The following is an 18,186-nucleotide window of genomic DNA, read 5'->3' on the forward strand; positions in this document are numbered from 1 at the left end:
CTCCAGTAGAAGAGTGCGTACGCATGGTCTAGAGTGTCTGTACGGTGCGCACATATTTATGCCTAGTTTATTTTTTATAAATCCCGATATGTGCGTGGAAAATTGCATACGCACATTTCCATGCCCATTTTGTGCATACGCAACGTTTATACATCAGGCCCCTGGACTTTTGTTTGTGTTCCTGATCTCCTGTCTTTTGTTCCTTTGACCTAGTTTTCCTGAGTTGCCCTGATTAGTTCATTCGGTTACACCTGTGTTTAATAATTATCTCGTTTGTCTCCTATTATTTAAGCCCTGTGTTTTGCCCTTGCTCCTTAGTTCCGGTATTGATGTTGATTTGTGCTAATCTTCTGCGTTTCTCCTGCCTGTGGATTTATTAAAGGACTATCTTGTTTATTTCTATTCCTGCATTGTGTGCTTTCCATAGCTACACGTGACAGAATACCAGAACTCCAAAGTTAAGAGTTTTGCGGCGTTTTTCCCTCCTTGCCTTTTGTTTTTTTCCCACTATGGACCTGCCTGCAGGTTTGCTTGGAGCAGCAGGACCGTCCCTGGAAAACCACACCAGGGACTTTATTGATCTGACGTGCCTTACTCACTCCCCGGACCGCTCGCTCTGTGTTTTCTACATCACCAGCCTGAGTGAGCGGTGTAAGGCATGCCTGCCAGCGGACGGTCCAAAGGAGAATTTCGCCGCATTTGTGGAGTGGGTGCTGGAGAGTAATGGACTCCGTCTGCCCCGCTGAGGAAAGCCCCACTTTCCCCCCTCTCCAGCCCCACTACCAAACCAGAGATCAGCCAGCCGTCATCCCTCTGCACGGATCAATTGTCTGAGCCCACTGCAGATGGAGAGCCTGAGCCTGCCGCGACACGTGAGCCAGCGTGCTTCTCTGCTGGTTCCGTCCAGTCCTGAATCTCCTGCGTCTCCGCCGGTTCCGCCCAGCTCTTGCTCTCCTGCCTCATCTTCTAAAACCAGCCAGTTGCTCAGCCCTATCTCCGCTGGTGCCTGTCAGTCCCTCAGCTCACCCTCAGTCATCCCCTGTCTCTGCCTCCAGTCTCCGAGTCCTGGGATCCACCTCGGTTCTTCGACCCATCGGTACTTGCATACCCTAAAAGTTACCTCCGTTTCTGGAACCAAAAACTTTTTTGATCCACTTCAAATGTTGACTACTGTACATTTACATATTTATGTACCTTATAAAAATATGCTGCAATTGTTCTTTTGGTATACTAAACTGGTATACTTAAAGTCTGCTAAATTGGAACAACCAATTTTGTACTTAATGCACTTTATTTTTGCAAAAGTAGAGCTGAAGTCCAACTAAAGATATAATGAAGAATATTTGATTGTGCTAAAGTAGAACTATTGCAAGTATAGGTTCACACTTTAAATGTCTTGCATTTAAAGAACAATATTATTCAAAGATCATACAATCCTCATCAATAGTGACATTAATACACATTTTAGGCTTAATATTAAGAAATTTAATTTCTTTAATTAATTTAATTTAATTAATATTAAATGTTACATAAGTACTCCAAATAAATTTTAAATATAATTTTTATATCAGTAAGTCTTGAGCGATATGTCCGTAAATATGTTAAAAGATTTGAACAACACTTAGTATGAAATGTATTCTAAATATATGACTTTTTACTAGGGTAGTATAATTAGCTTCTAACTTGACAAGCTAGTTTCAAAGTAGCCAACACTGTCTGCATAATACACACACATGAACTTGTCCACTAAAGCTGAATGAATGTTTACTTGCAGAATGAGAGGAAAAAAGCAGAGAGGAGGGAGAAGGAGAAATGATATAACTGGTTTTAGTTATATTTAACAAAACGAAGGATTTCCCTCAATAACACACACCCACACATACTGTAAATGAACAAATCATATTGACTAGATTTATATAAGTGCGCTGTTCTTTCCCACGCCAGGCATTTCTCACCAGAACTACACACAAAGTTTTTGACAAGTGGTCTGAACTCTCAGATAACTTTCAGACAATCTGTAAGCAAATAAATAAATGTCTACAACATTGCTTAATTGTGTCCCATCCCATGTCCCATCTTTTGAACAGTCTTGTGAAAGTGACCCACCCACAGTATTGGACGCAGTGAGTGTGAGTCACTCTTGATGCTTCATATGATAGAGCTGCAGGCAACATGTTCCACTGAGCCCAACATGCTAATTTTACACACCACAGTCACTCTGCAGCCAACCCTCCCTCTGCTCAGCATATGTGTGTGGGGTTCGAAGGCATTTTGACCTGGTTTAATCAAATAATTATAATAAGAGCAATAAGTCAGAGGCAGAAGATACTAGGAGATGTGTATGTGTCATCATGCAGCATTATTAGAAATTTTAATATAGCCAGAGGGAGGCCCTCACGACAATATACACATTTAAGTCTCCACTCAACTGTGTCGTTATATTGGTTTCAAATCCAGTTAATTCAAACAGTAACCTCTCAAATTCGGGAGTCATCTTCAAGAGCTATTTGTATTTATAAGAAAGAAATAGTATCAGAAAACATACTTATATTTATAAACTACTAAACGGCACAGTACCTGCAGGTAAACGTGGAGATCCAACTCTTCCTATATTTATATTAATTGCATTTATATTTATTTATGCAAAGCAAAAGTAGCAGGTATCCACAGCCAAAAATGCTTGTTGAAAACGAAAGTATTTTTTTGAACACCAGATATATTGCGAAAGTAATTTTTGTATACCAGAACATAGTGGCTGTGTCTGAAACATAAAGGCTCATTTTAAATTTAATTTACCTAAATTTTTGCGAAACTCTAAGTATCTATACATTCAATTCACTCTAGTTTGCAGCTGAGAGGCAGCACACTAAAGCCAGTAAAATGGCAATAACTTATATCCATTTCCAAAATAATTATAATTACAGGGGCAGACTATTTATTAATTAATAAAGACTTATTTTTGTGCAGTTCCTTGCACAATACTAATCGCTAATAAAAATCACTTATTTAGTGCATGATTTGTAAACTATACATTTTACTATTAGTTTATGTTAGTTTACTGCATTGTAAACTTGCTCAGTTACTCACCTGGTACAGCACTGCATTTGTGATGCAGAGCACTCAGGTATGAGTGCTGTGAAACCAGGGGCGTAGCCATCATTTCAGAAGTGAGGGGGACAGAAATGTTATATATATATATATATATATATATAAAAACAAAACAAAGTGGGGGGGACACGTCCCCCGCGTCCCCCGCGCAATCTACGCCCCTGTGTGAAACTCAAGTCACGATAAAAGAGCTCAAAGACTTGTGGAAGCAAGCTTATGGTGTGGTAGCAAGTGAGTTTTTATCTCTCACTTGCTTTTTTAACACTAATGGTTGGGATTTGGATATGGTTTAGTGTTGGTGGTACATTATTTTCAAATGTGATTAACCTCATAGCACCGCTCACAACAACCAACATAATAAAATGTTACCAGATTCATTTTTATCTGTTTCGGATAAAATTAACACACTTTTATCACTATTTAGTCGATATTTCGATATGTGATTGGGGGCCACTGAATAGAATCAGAATTAATTTACTCCTTTCAATTGCTCCATCAGGTGCCATTAACTAATATTAACTACTATTAAAGAAATAGTATCAGAAATCACACTTATATTTATAAACTACTAAACAGCACAGTACCTGCAGGTAAATGTGGAGATCCAACTCTGCCTATATTTATATGAATTGTATTCATATTTATTTATGCAGAGCAAAAGTAACAGGAATCCACAGCCAAAAGTGCTTGTTGAAAACAAAAGTATTAAAGTATTTTTGTACACAAGAACATAGTGGCTGTGTCTGAAACATAAAGGCTCATTGGAAAAACGTGCCTCTACCTAAATTTCTGCGAAAATCAAAGTACCTATACATTCAATTCACCCTAAAAATACATATTCTTAAAGTATTTATACATGTCCTTTGAAAGAGCTGTAAGAAAGACTAACAATCAACCAGAGTCCAAGAAGGGGAAAATCCTCATGAAACCTTTTCTTTAAATCCATACAAAAGTAAGGGTGCTTTCATACTAGTACTTTTGGTGCTAGTTGACGTCAGAAATATAATGGTGAGAGACTGAGACAGAGAATTTGAATGAGGAATATTGAGGACATTTGAGGCATTGAAGAGCACATGCAAAAATGAGTCTGGTTGGAGAAAAAGTGATGAAATGAAAGGGGGACAATTAAGCATTGTTCTGTGTCACTCACTCCATATCAGATATCTCTTCCTCAAGATTTCCCCAACATGTCTTCAGCCTGTGTATCGGTGGGCACAGTGGGTCAGCTGTGTTCTCTCAATCTTTGATGTTATCAGCTTTCACATACTGCAGCTGAGTAAGTACAGCTGAGTCCTGTCATAGACTTCAGTGATGCTGCTCTGATGATGACAAAGCATTTTCATCTGCTCTCTTTGAAACACTCCATCTCATGCTCCTTTATATACTGATTCCTGACCAGGCTCGATGCAACAAGCGATAAAAGGTACCTCATCTATGTTAATCCCATTTTTATCCTAACAAGCCTTGATATTAGCGACACTATATTTTATATTGTGTCCCACCAGGTAGCTCCATCCAGAATTTCACTGAACCAAAACCTTGCTCTTCAATATACAGTAAATAATGAAACAAACATAAGAGCTGAGAGATTGACTGTAGAATTTTAGAAACATTGGATATTGACAAATTTAACAAAAATTATAAAAAAGCACGCTGTCTGGTGAAGCATAACTGAAATCATGAAAACAAGGTATGTGCCTTTATTTTTATGCTCTTCAGCTATGCAGTATGTTGTGAGTGTGACAGACCCAACTATTTAAGAGAACGGATTCACATACTCTTCTGATTGGCTGCAATTTTGCTGCATTGTACAGCATTTTCACTATTGATGAGAACAGAAAAACAGCTTGTTGCTGGAATCAGGGCCGTAACCACCATATACCAATTAGAGGGAACAATATTTAGGTGCTGCCAGTGTTCTGAAAGCACTTGTAAATGTCAAATTGATTGAAATGGCCAATCACATCAAAGACTGGCTTTTCTGTTCACAGAAGCCAAGTGCAAATTCCAGCACAACGCTTCCGTTTTTAACAATAAAAGAGTGTGAAGTAGCTTAACATTTAATATTTGACATGTTTTACGGAGAAAAAACAATATGACCGACAGTAATAACCAGTGATGCAAGCTATTTACGCTGTTTGGAATTTATGTAATTCATGTAATATAATTTGTAATGGTCACACTTTATTTTAAGGTCCAATTATCGCTATTAACAAACAATTTAACTATGCCTCAATAAACTCCTAATTTGCTGCTTATTAATAGTTAGTAAGGTAAGTGTTAAGTTTAGGTATTGGCAGGATTAGGGATGTAGAATATGGTCGTGCAGAATATGCTTAATAAGTAGTAATAAACAGCCATGTTAATAATAGGCATGCTAATAAGCAACTAGTTAATATTGAGAATTGGTTCCTGTACTAAAGTGTTACATTTGTAATTGAATGTGAGACAAGAAACATTAACAGAAACATTTTTGGCACATTATACATTTGATCAAAAGTGAATGCAAGCATACATATTTTAAAATAAAAATATTATTTATAAATAAAAATGTCCATTACATTTGTAACACCACCTAACCAACCCCCGACCCCCGATTCCCTGGTTGGAATCATATATTTTTAGTATCTCATTAAATATGTTAATTAAGTAGTCAACCTTTGGCATTAAAGTACCTGCATCCAAATATGCCTACTTATCTATAAAGTATGCAAAAAACAGCAGTAGTAAATCAGTAGTATGTCAATAGAGAAGCCATCAACTGCAGAACATTCTGGTTTCCAACAAAGATACTGCATTGGCTGTTGATCTGTGACCAGGTCTAATGTTTTCTATGATTATAGGTTATGGAATCAGTTTTTAGATGATGTCTAGCCACTTCTAGAAATTGTTCAGCATATAATAGCTTCTAAACAACAGTCATGTTTACATTAGGTCATCATGCAGTAATGAGAGGATGGAGCACTTGGGAAGCTTTTAACTCAAAAACCTCACATAGACACACATGCATTACATTCTTCAGCACTTAGATACACACTTTGCACTTAGAGGTCATAAAATCACCTACAAGAGGATGCCTAATGCACTTATATAAACCGACTGAACCATACAGCTAGTCAGCCATGCATGTAGAAATGACATCTAAAACATCAAGAGCATACACCTTTCTTATTCATTTGGTCCAGCCTATGAAAAATATGTCCCTATAACCATGCACTATTATTCGAAGTCTGTGGATGACTGTCTACTTTTTGTATGTTTGATCAGTGTAATTGTATAATAATGTAATGACGGTGGTCAATACTGCTATTTTCCCGTCATGATGATTACACTATTAAATGCTAAATTCACAAAGTGTAAATGTAAAATTATGCAACCACTGGCATGAAAACCGCAACAGAATCAATTAGTAGTATAATATAAGAATTGACATAACAGAAAAACACTGCCAGACAGATACATACAGAAATCCATAATAAGAGATACACATTCTGGAATAATGAATGTAATTAAGCACAGCAAGAGAGAAACGGTACAAGCATATTTCATAGTAACCGCAGCCTGGTTTAAAAAGAAAACTAACATATGGAAAAATAAAGACATGCAACATAAAAGTAAATGTGGCCTGCATGCTACATTTTTTTTTTTAACGAACTAGATATTTCTTGTTTTAAATTTACAATGGAGGGGTAAGCAATCAGATGGCCATTGCCGCAAAATAAACCCCAACAGAGAGAAGAGGACACAGATGTGAAACATATTACACAGCTACTTACTAACTAAATGGACATGAAATATTGATTTGAGTAGAAATTATTTTATTATGTGAGAAGAAAGAGAATGTGGAGTGTCCAGGATTGACCTTTCCATGTTTATTTTTCTGGTAAAGACTTTATGAATAATTATGTAAATTATTCTGTATATGGATGCTTAAAAAATAACTAAATTCATGGACATGTAATTGATTTGAAATATTGATTTGAGATTCTTTGTAGAAACTGTAGAGAAACAAAGCACAATCACAGAGAGGTCAGTTATACTGAGTTTCCCTGGACAACGGTCATTATTCAGAAATATCAGACTGCTGAATGCCACGATTGACCAGTCAGAATCAAGCATCCCAGAGCACCATGTAGGTACTCTTATGCAAAAGGCAATTACAAGATTACATAGATTTTTGTTCTTCTATGCTATTCATGGACAATTTTTAAATCTCTCAAAACAAATTATTATGCTGATAATATCATTTGTAATCAAAATACATTCATTTTCATTACTGGTCTCAGACTTTTGGATGCCACGGTAGCTTTAGATACCTAAGAGCAATGGCACACGGAGTAACAAATGCCCTTCACACATGCAGTCATATACACACATTTATATTCTCCATCTGTCGTGTATGATAATGCATGTGGTTTTGTGACATGGTACTATCTGACACAAGGTCACCCATTTCTTTCTTCCAACAAACCTCCTGCATGTTTCACATAGGAAGTAGCATCTAGTGTGGTATTAAGCCACTTCCTCCGTGCAACAACTATCTGGGAGAGACAGACACCGCTGAAAGAAACACACCCACACCCACTCAATACAACACGTGTTTGACTAGGCAAAACACTCTCAATCATATAAATGATGCTATTTTTGTGCCTGTTTAACCTACTGCTAGGGTGAGATGATGTTTAAATTAGCAATTTAATTACAAAGCCATACAAATCTCATCTGATAAAACAGACAGAACCACAGACATATATACAAAAATCAAACAGAAATACGTAGCTACTACCTTCACAGAAGTGCACATGCAGAGAAAAATAGATTGGAAAGAAGAAGAAAAAGGATATGTAAATATATAAATACATAGAAAAGCTAAAACATGCCAGTCCTCACCAGTTCAACTGACCCATAGTGTTTCCGGCTGAACTCTCCTCTCCGGCACCCAAGATCCTCTGACGCTGAGCTGCAAAACAGCATATAACCATTTAAATTAATTTCATAAAGGCACACAATAAGTTTTGCAATGCAAATCTTTTTATTGTCTTGGTATATTTGTATATTTTATGCTTTTAAAACATTCGTATTGCTGATGTGATTTCATATTGAGAAATTCTCTGACTTATCAACACATGTGAACACCTAGAGCATAAAGAAACGGTATTTTAGTTTCAATACCAGAAACCTGCATTCCAAAAAGTAGAAGCCCCTGTTCAGACGATTTGTGCTACCCGGTCAGATTGTGGTACCTCCCATTAAAAAGATAGGTAGCACAAATTGATAGCGAAAAATGCTACCTATCAGATTGTGCTACCAGCATCTTATTCATGTGGTTTGAGGCTTTTTTAAATGTCCATACCTACCCCTACCCTAAACCTACCCGTCCATACTTACCCTTGCCCTAAACTTACCCTTAAAACAATGCAAATCTATTTTAGGTAGTATGTTTCGTCGGTACACCCTGCCAACTCAAATCCCTGTGATGTCATAGCCTGACACTTTCCGAGTGAAGTAGTTTCAGATTATTAGAGCGAGAACCACATGCTCAGTGACTCAGCTGACAACTAGACATCACACATCTTCCCAAAACCTCAAAGAGGATCTCTCTCATTAAAACCACTCACAGGAAGACCGTAATGGCACTAAAGGTGTGTAATTTCTGTGCCGCTAGCATTGCCAAATAAAATAGCAAATGTTTCCAATAGGTTTCCCAAATATTCCCCATCAGAGCTCAACAATAAGGATGGATGACCCACTAGAGGAACTATCAACTTTCCCTATAAAGTTAATGCAGGTGCATTGCAAGCAACAAAAATATTTACATGCCAGTGTTTTCCATCAAAAGTGTGAGCGATCGATTTCAATGAGTGACTTTAAAGTTGTATAATTTCCAGCTATTATTGCGAATAAGAAATTTTATTTATTTGTAGCATAAACTAGTATAATCAATTATAGAAAATATTTTTTTATTCTAACTATTTCAGCCCTTTCCTGTCTGCCATTGGCTGGGCGAACACATAGTCCCACCCTCAAACTGACGCCATTGGTTGAGCCAGTGTTGCTATGTCAGGATGAGATGCTCAAACCTAAAAAAGCATTGCCAACCTAGTGTTTACTTTTCAGGGGCATCAACCTACGAATGGCTTACTTATAGTTGTCTCTGTATATTAAACTGGGATATGAAAAAAGTATTTCAACATTAATAAAAATAAAAACATCAATTTAATAATGCTGATGTTTTAGTCAACTACTTGTGATTCTGGCAAACTTCTTTTTCATAATATTTGCTTTGTTGAAGACAACATCTCTTCTGACTGAGGTTTAAACAATTAATATGCTGAGCCACATGAGCGCTTACATTTATTATAGGCATTTCACTTCAAGTGCAATATAAATTGTGCATGTGGACAAACACATTTCCTCTGTGTGAGGGCTATCATTATGTTTCCATTAGTGCAGAATGCAGCTAAGAATGTCTTTACTGACAACAGAAGAGATACTGCACATCATGCATGTATATATCGCGGTCTAAGTTGCAGGCAGATTCTGCAGACTTTGTTTCCATTTTGTAAATTTACAGATTTTTATGGATTTAAATATGGTTAAATGTGTTTAACGGTACTCTAATTTAAAGCTAAAAGTGTTATATAATAAGCCAAAATGTTTAATAAATTAAATACAAAGTTCTGCATGTGCCGACCCCATGTGGGCATCGTTATTCACTATGTGTTTCTGATTCACAAGAGTGTGCATGCCTACTTGGTTTATTTATGCAGCTTTAGAAGTTTAAACATAGATGCCTCATTTCCTAAGCTCTTCTGCTATACACCATGAAATGCTCTCAGATGGGTGAAGGGAGATGGTTAATTGAAAGATTGGAAAAAATTTAACGAGATAAAATGTCGACTTCAGAAATGGCTGCATAATCCTGTCAGAATGACCCACTGGTGATTACAGTCAGTTACTTGAACCATATCTCACTTGACTAAGAGCTTTTTAAGACAAAATGCACAAGTGATTCCTGCGAACAGGACAAGGAAGGGAAGGAGTGGCTCATCATTAGATGATTTACTGTGGCACGGGGCTGAAAGAAACCTGCTTCAAATTCAGAAACACAACCCTGGAGGAGAAAACAATTAACAGCTGGACATAAAGACATCTTAAGATGCAAAACAGCTTATTGTTTCACTTGTATCTTCAAACAAACCTTTGATTGTTGCTCATGATTGAATGCTTCCATTGATATAATGAATCACTTCACAAAAATTAGATTATTTTTATGAAAATAAATCCTATAATGATTATGATAGTAGTAGTGCACCGGCAGATGACTGTGTTTGCGATTATGATAATGATGACAGCAACAGCATTACATAATTAGCATAGCCATTACCCTCTGGTAATACTGCGAAACCAAATACGGTCAAGTTTGTTCACAGTAATCACTCCTGTTATGCATCTGCGATAATAATTTTGTGATAATGATCTGGCATGATATCATGTTTCCAGTGATGCAGAGCTCAATGCCTTAGACATTTGCAGACTTGCCACATGACCGAAGAAAAGGCTACAAGTGAAGCTGCCGCAGACAGTCTGACAACAAACGTCTAACAATGCAATCATTACGAACAAAATTGCCCTTTGAGCTTCAACTTTCTCATTATGCACCAACTCTGCTTTAGAAAAAAAAACAGCACTGTTAAAACAGATTAATTTAATTAAGCCAACACTGCAGCAGGAAGTCGGATAACTTTCCTTTGAGGATAAGTGTGATAAAAATGGAAAACAAAGACAAACACATACAAAGATAGTATGAGAGGGAAAGAAGGACATTTGAAAATCACTTATTTTAATTGAAAAATTAACACTGCAGATACACAATTTTTTTTTTTTTTTGCTAGGGTTTGTGGCAATAGTTCAATAGCAGGCTATCCGGAATATGAGTCTATTTTTATGAATTGTATGGATGGCAATGGTAGGCTATATATATATATATACACACATATATATATATATATATATATATTACTAACTTGCCCCTTCTAGACTTGCACTCTATTTATTTACTAACTGCTTGCTTTCTTTAAAAAACTTGCTTCTCTAATCTTTTTGCATTCTATTTGTTTTCTTTTTATTATACAATTATAATTCTGACTTTCTGATTTCTGATTAACAAAAGCAAAAAAACTCTAACACTAGCTTGCTCTATACTTTATCTATTCTGTTTTCTTTTTATTTATTATATGATAAAAAAAAAAAAACTTTTACTTCTAGGCCTACTGCATTAAGCTTACTGAGACTTGTTATAGCACTTGCATGTCATTGCTCTTTTGTTGATTTTGATTGCTTCCATTGTCCTCATTTGTAAGTCGCTTTGGATAAAAGCGTCTGCTAAATGTAAATATAATGTAATGTACGTATTTATTTTTACCTCAAATGCTACAGGTCAAGAGTTCGAAATGGCTTATGTGTTGCATTGTTGTGATGACACATGACCTGTCAAGTGGTATGTGTGTTGCTTTGTTCGTAAAAAATACTATAACTGTAAAAATGTGTGATATGCTTCTGGTGGGACACGTCAACCGGTGGATTTTTGTCCTGCACTCAATGGATGGATGGCTACATTATGTTGTCATGTAAATAATTGCTGAGTGACATCACGCACACCTCAAATTACAGCAGATTCGCTGCGGTGTTGAGGAAAACCTCCTATGATTGTGGATGCCTCACTGTCACAACACTTTACCATGACCACAAACCGTCTTAAAATGAACGCCAAAACCACCTTTCTTTCATATTTTAATCAGAGAAAACATCATGTTTACTGTTTACTACGCCAGTCGCTACAGTGGCGCATGGATGTCCACTCTACCGAGAGGTATTCGCATGTATAATTTACCGATTTTCCGTACTAGTATATCCCACTACTACACTGTGGGGAAGTCTAAAACATTTTGTCTAAGCAGAATTGTATCCTATAGGCTATACGTAAGACAAAGCAGCGGAGGTTTTCCCTTTCCCACATGAATTCAATCTACTTCAGATGCAAAGACTTGTGGACTCTGTACAAATATTGCTGCGGTGCTCAAGCAAAAGAGCGCAGCTTCTTAAAGAGACAGTTCAGCCAAAAATGAACATTCTGTCAATTACCCACTCCAGTGTTGTTTTAGACTTCAGAACACAAAAGAGATGTTAGACAAGCCACCACCGACTTTTATTGCATATTTCCATAAAATGAAACTGAATGGTGACTGAGACAGACATTCTGCTTTACATCTACTGACAGAAACAAAGAAAGTCATACAGGGTTTGTATTGTAATAATAGGAGGGTGAGTAAGTGTCCTATTAAAATGACTAGACTAATTAAAACACACAAACAGACACACGCAAACATTTATGAGAATTAAAATGTAAGCTTGGAATGCCAGTTTGTAAAAAAGATAGATGAAAGATTTATGCTTTAAATGCTTATTTCCAATACCCGCATCCAATATGTTGATTGATCACTTCGGGGAGGGTGCAGGTTGTTGCACGTTCAAATGAGATGCAAGAGTCTATAACCCCTGATACTGCTGCAATATGACTGTGCCAGACTGTGTCACCTGAATCTATTATCTCAATGTAAATGTCAATGTCTATAAAAAAATATTAAGTAACTGAATGCTTTACCGTTGGTTGAAACTCAACAGTTTGTTCGCTGCGGGGTCTGCACCGCTCATGGCCCCATGCGATGTTATTCTCTCCCGCAGTCCAAGTTCTTCTGTCCCTAGCCTTTTTTCTTAGTCTTCTCTTTCAAAGAGACAGATCAGTAAGCGTCATTTTCCCTACAGCTGCTCGTGCTGCTGTATCCCTTCATTGCGTTGCCTTTAAGTATAGTGGAAACGCGTTTCTACCGGTCCCTTTCTTAATGCACCTGATGGTCGCAGTGGTGAGTTTCATATGGACACAGGACACACCTCGCGCGTAACTGAGCATTCAAGAAGCAGATTCTCGTAGACTGGAGTCCCCTTACGGCCGCGCGCCGTGCTCGTGACAGAGAGAGTCAGGTGGGGAGCTTGTTAACTACAAATATCTCTCCCTTTATGTGTGTCAGTGTTGCGTTGCCAAATCAATAGACCAATAGCAAAATGATATAAGACGAGAAAATATTAAAGAATGAATGACACTAAATTAAAGCTATAAAGCCAAATAACATAAAATGCAACATAACACTCCAGTGCCAATTATAAGACGAAACATTCTTCCATTCTTCATATATATATATATGTAAACATATACAGTGGGTACGGAAAGTATTCAGACCCCCTTAAATTTTTCACTCTTTGTTATATTGCAGCCATTTGCTAAAATCATTTAAGTTAATTTTTTTTCCTCATTAATGTACACACAGCACCCCATATTGACAGAAAAACACAGAATTGTTGACATCTTTGCAGATTTATTAAAAAAGAAAAAAAATTTAAGGGGGTCTGAATACTTTCCGTACCCACTGTATATTGCACTGTTTTGCAGTGTACAAATATACAAGACAGGTCTCTCTCTCTCTCTCTCTGTCTTACACATACAGAAACACAATTGGAATATTTAATTGCCTTTGTGGCAAAGTGATTTAAAGTCAAGTCAAGTCAAGTCACCTTTATTTATATAGCGCTTTTAACAATACAGATTGTGTCAAAGCAACTGAACAGCATTAATTAGGAAAATAGTGTGTCAATAATGCAAAATGACAATAGTAAACACTAATTTAAAGGGTGAAAGATTATTATTAATCGAGTGCATTCACTGAAATACTGAGCATCTTTTTATTACAACAATTTCCTTCCATGTCTGTTCGTTTTGCTGTCAACATCATTTTTTAAGGCATTTACAGTCACTGCCTATGGTGCGTTGAACAGCGTGTAAAGCTACCTGAGATCAGCATGCTGTAGAGCCAGACAGCTTCTCATTAAGACGCTCATTTACATCAGGCTTGCATGATTTTTAATAATGTCACAACTGGTGACTGTGACTTACAGCTGCTTCATCATGGCAAAGGAATAACAGTCTTCACTAGTTCTGTATGCAAACGCATTACTTTATGAGGTGAGTCCATGCAAATGAGGATAACCGTATTTCCACTGAAAAAGGCAGAGCATTAGCCATATGTGTTTGCATGCATGTGAAATGTGACTGTGTGCATGTTTTGACATCTGTCTTCAAGGACGCTGTGCACTTTGCATTCACACCATCCAGAAATGACAAGCATCCCTCCTCCTGTGTATGCGTTTCTAGACAGTTTTTTTTTTTTGCCCTTATGATCTCATAACCTTCATTTTTCTTCCTGTTGTCCCAGGTCTACCCATAATCCTTCTGTCTAGAAGTGAGGGGCGTAATGAGGTCATTGTTCAGACAATAACCTTTTCTTCTCATTTAATTTCTGGACTCACCCTCACTGACTGATGATGTCACATACTCAGACACATCTCCATGCCTGCTCTGTTCATTACACACCTGCACCTGCAGAACATGTAACTCTTTAAATACTAGACAGTTTGTGAGACAGAGAGAAAATTAGATTATGAGAGTCTTGAGTATATTAAGTAATACGAGAATCCTGGGATATGTAGTAGGAAGTGGGCGGAGACTTAATTCCAGACTGTTTAATGCTCTTCATCAGTATTACTAGCAGAACAGCATGTTATCAGACAAACTGAGGCCTGCAGTAATAGACTCCACCACAAAGTAACATGAGCAGCGTGTATCTGGTATGTAAGTCCCTCCCTGATCACATCACAGGTAGTAATGGATCATTGAGAACAGGTAATGAATAATTTTGGAAACCTATATTGAGATTAAATTGAGATGTGTGATTAAAACATGTGTTTGAGGTTATAAAGATGATATTTTGAAAGAACTATTGTACACCTGCACAACTATTGCCTGGAAACTGAAGAACAGGGGAAATCAAGCCATGTACAAGTAGATTTGTACATAAAATCAAGCCGAGCATTCGTGCTGTGTTTTTGTGCTGAAGGGTTTGTGTTCAGGTGTGTGTGTGTGTGTGTGTGTGTGTATTTGTAACCTAAACTCTTTTGTCTTGAGGCTTGTGGGTATTATAGCACCAAATGAAATGTGCGGTTGAGCACCTCATTGTCAACATAAGAGTTCAAATTACAGGTGTTGTAATCATATACAGGTCCACACACACACTTCACAACAATACACACTGGGTATTATAGCACCAAATGAAATGTGCGGTTGAGCACCTCATTGTCAACATAAGAGTTCAAATTACAGGTGTTGTAATCATATACAGGTCCACACACACACTTCACAACAATACACACATACAAATAACAGAGGAATATTACAAAACAGTTAAAACCATAATGAAATTTTTCGACTAAAGTAGCAGACACAGAACACAGATGCTAATGACTAAAAAAAAGACAGGTGCAAGGTAGTCACATCAGAAACAGCTAGTGTTTGTAAAATTTAGCACATGATTGCAGGGAGAAAAGCAGCAGATGAATAGCACATTAGACAGGACTGTGTGTGCGTAATTGTGTCATTGTTAAAGAGCTACGCTTTGCATACGTGGTCAGGAAGAGTGAAGCGATGGAATACTGAAGCAGATCAATGTGTTTGTGTGTGGAAGAGGGGGTCGTGTGAGCAAGCTGAAGTACAAATCAATCTCCAGTAAAGTGTGGATTATACATGCACATACATCAACATGGAAACACATTATTCATGTTTAGTTAGAATGCTTTATTAAAACCTTTAAAACCTTTAAATAGGATATAATTGGGAATCATACTTTTAAGACTCTAAAAACAGCCTTTTAGAATTTAAATGTAAATTTTTTGATAGCAAATGGGGGAAATGGCACTTAGTTCCACAACTTTCTGATGTCTGAATTGAACAAATGCGCACACATGCCTGCCTACATTTACACATCAACAATGCCTATTCGCTATTCAGAAATTTGGCCCGAAACTTACTTTCTAAAGAATGAAACGTTAGAAACCTCAGTGTGAAAATTTCACATGCAAAGAGGAGATTTACATATAAGTCTTACAGGCACTGTACTGATCGCTTCCGTGTTTAGCCTCAATGGCCACCACATGTAGCATGCTTTATTAAATTAAGCAATATTGCATAAGAATGAGTGTGGAATATCAGCCCAGATGTGATCGCACAATAACATAGGACAGATATTTCCCCTCACTGCTTGAAGCAATATTAGCTCAACAGCAAAGCTTCTGGCCAATATTTTTTACTGTGCCTCATCAGATATCATATGTGCTACTGCAAGACCCTTGGCAATTCCTTTTTTTGTAAAACATGACCCTTTTGATAAACCAAAAGATATTTTGCCTCAGTTCAAATGTTTTGTATCAACAACATGCAGAAGACTGGTTTGACAAGCCCGTTACTAATCTCAGGTCCCTCCAAAAATATCAGATGAATGGGAGAGCACAGCTAGATTCTGATCCCTAATTCTTTGTCTTGATTTGTAACTATCGGACACAGAACTGATCCAAGTACAGGCCATACAAATAAACTTTCTGAAACGGAATTTCTATATGCATACAAATTGAATCTATATTTGTGTTTTCATACATACAAATTTAATCTATATTTGTGTTTTCATACACACATATAAGACCTGCTTGGCTTCAGCTAGTTTATGCATCTGGTAACATGCAAACATTAGATCTACACACTTCTGTTCAGCCAAAGTAAAAGAAGAAACATTGAATGGGTTCATCCTATTTAAAATGAATACAATCAGCAAATTAAATGCATTTTTTGTGTGCTTGGCTGTTAGCAATTTAAATAATGTTTATACAAACTGTAGGTAGATATTATTATTTTTCCCACCAATAAAACCTTACCTATCAGTGTTCTGATACTTTAAGCAGATCATGGGCAAGTCCCTGACGTCTTCTGGGGGTTGCGGAAAAAAAGCTCAAAATGGCAAAGTTGAAATCCTTGCAAAGGTAAAGATGTCAGTCCTCATTACAACAGAGAAAAAGAGAGAAAAATTCTTAATATCCTCAATGCTCATCAACAGGATCCTCTCGAGTCGACTGAAACCCTTTCACCACTCCCATCATGCATGTTGTGGACCATCAGAAGATTTTCTTCATAAATAAGTGTAGGCCGATAGAATAACTGTGTGGGATGTGAGCTGTGCTATTTGTTGGAGTATTTGTTGTTGTCTGTGTACCTGAGAACTAGAAATGTGTTGATAGGAAATCCTGTAATGCCACACCATTGATCCTCTGCTCTCACTCACACATACCTTGGAGAGCAAAGATCGAGTGGGCTCAAAATCACATGAACATATTGTGTGTTTGCTTGCCAAGTACAGACTTAAGCACAGCATGATCTTTTCCCACATAGATCAGCCTTCATCACTGACATCATGCTATACAAGATCAGCATTTTGCACTATCAACAAAAACACTTCTGCTCCATTTCGTATTGAGTATTCCAAACATTTGCTAGATTCTGGTTTGCATAGAAACTGGTTAAATGATTTTTATTTTGGGGTGAAAAAAGCAGGAATAATGGCATCAGTAATAACAAAAATACTGACTATTCAGCTTAAAATGGATTTGCTTATAGGCTGATTTTTATAATAATATATCATTACTTGTGTTGAAATTTTCTGTTTGTACAAAGTTCAATTAAAGTATCATCAATGCATTCAAATTGATTGAGACCCTTTTTTTGGCGGAAGAAAACAATGCAAATGCAAACATGCAAACGTGCTTAGGATAATATGCTAATTTTATGATTATACATGCATACATGTGTCTTTAGAATATATATATTTTTTAAATTATTATATTAGTCATGATATGTTATGTGGCAACATTTAGAAATACTGTATCAATAAGGATGATATCTGTAAATTTTAGTTTAAACAATATGCTAACTTACACTGAAAACATTAAAGGGGTCATATGATGCGATTTCAATTTTTCTTTCTCTTTGGAGTGTTACAAGCTCTTGGTGCATAAAGAAGATCTGTAAAGTTGCAAAGACTAAAGTCTCAAATCCAAAGAGAGATTCTTTATAAAAGTTAAGAGTCA

General features: G+C 36.8%; 1 protein-coding gene across 6 annotated transcripts in view; it reads right to left on the bottom strand.

Moving 5' to 3' along the window:
* garnl3 (GTPase activating Rap/RanGAP domain like 3) overlaps window positions 1-18,186 on the bottom strand; it is a 62,814-nt gene that overhangs the window by 35,887 nt on the left and 8,741 nt on the right. For 4 of the 6 annotated variants that reach the window (XM_016515603.1, XM_016515599.1, XM_016515601.1 and 1 more), the window contains exon 2: window positions 7,999-8,068. In XM_016515603.1, the coding sequence (XP_016371089.1) occupies window positions 7,999-8,068 (70 nt within the window). Of the gene's footprint in view, window positions 1-7,998; window positions 8,069-12,772; window positions 13,081-16,980; window positions 17,245-18,186 lie in introns of those variants that run through there. The other 2 variants (XM_016515602.1, XM_016515600.1) reach the window with 2 other exon arrangements.

The sequence above is a fragment of the Sinocyclocheilus rhinocerous genome, unplaced genomic scaffold, assembly GCF_001515625.1.
Source record: "Sinocyclocheilus rhinocerous isolate Xijiao unplaced genomic scaffold, SAMN03320098_v1.1 scaffold2071, whole genome shotgun sequence".
In the NCBI taxonomy this organism is placed as follows: Eukaryota; Metazoa; Chordata; class Actinopteri; order Cypriniformes; family Cyprinidae; genus Sinocyclocheilus; species Sinocyclocheilus rhinocerous.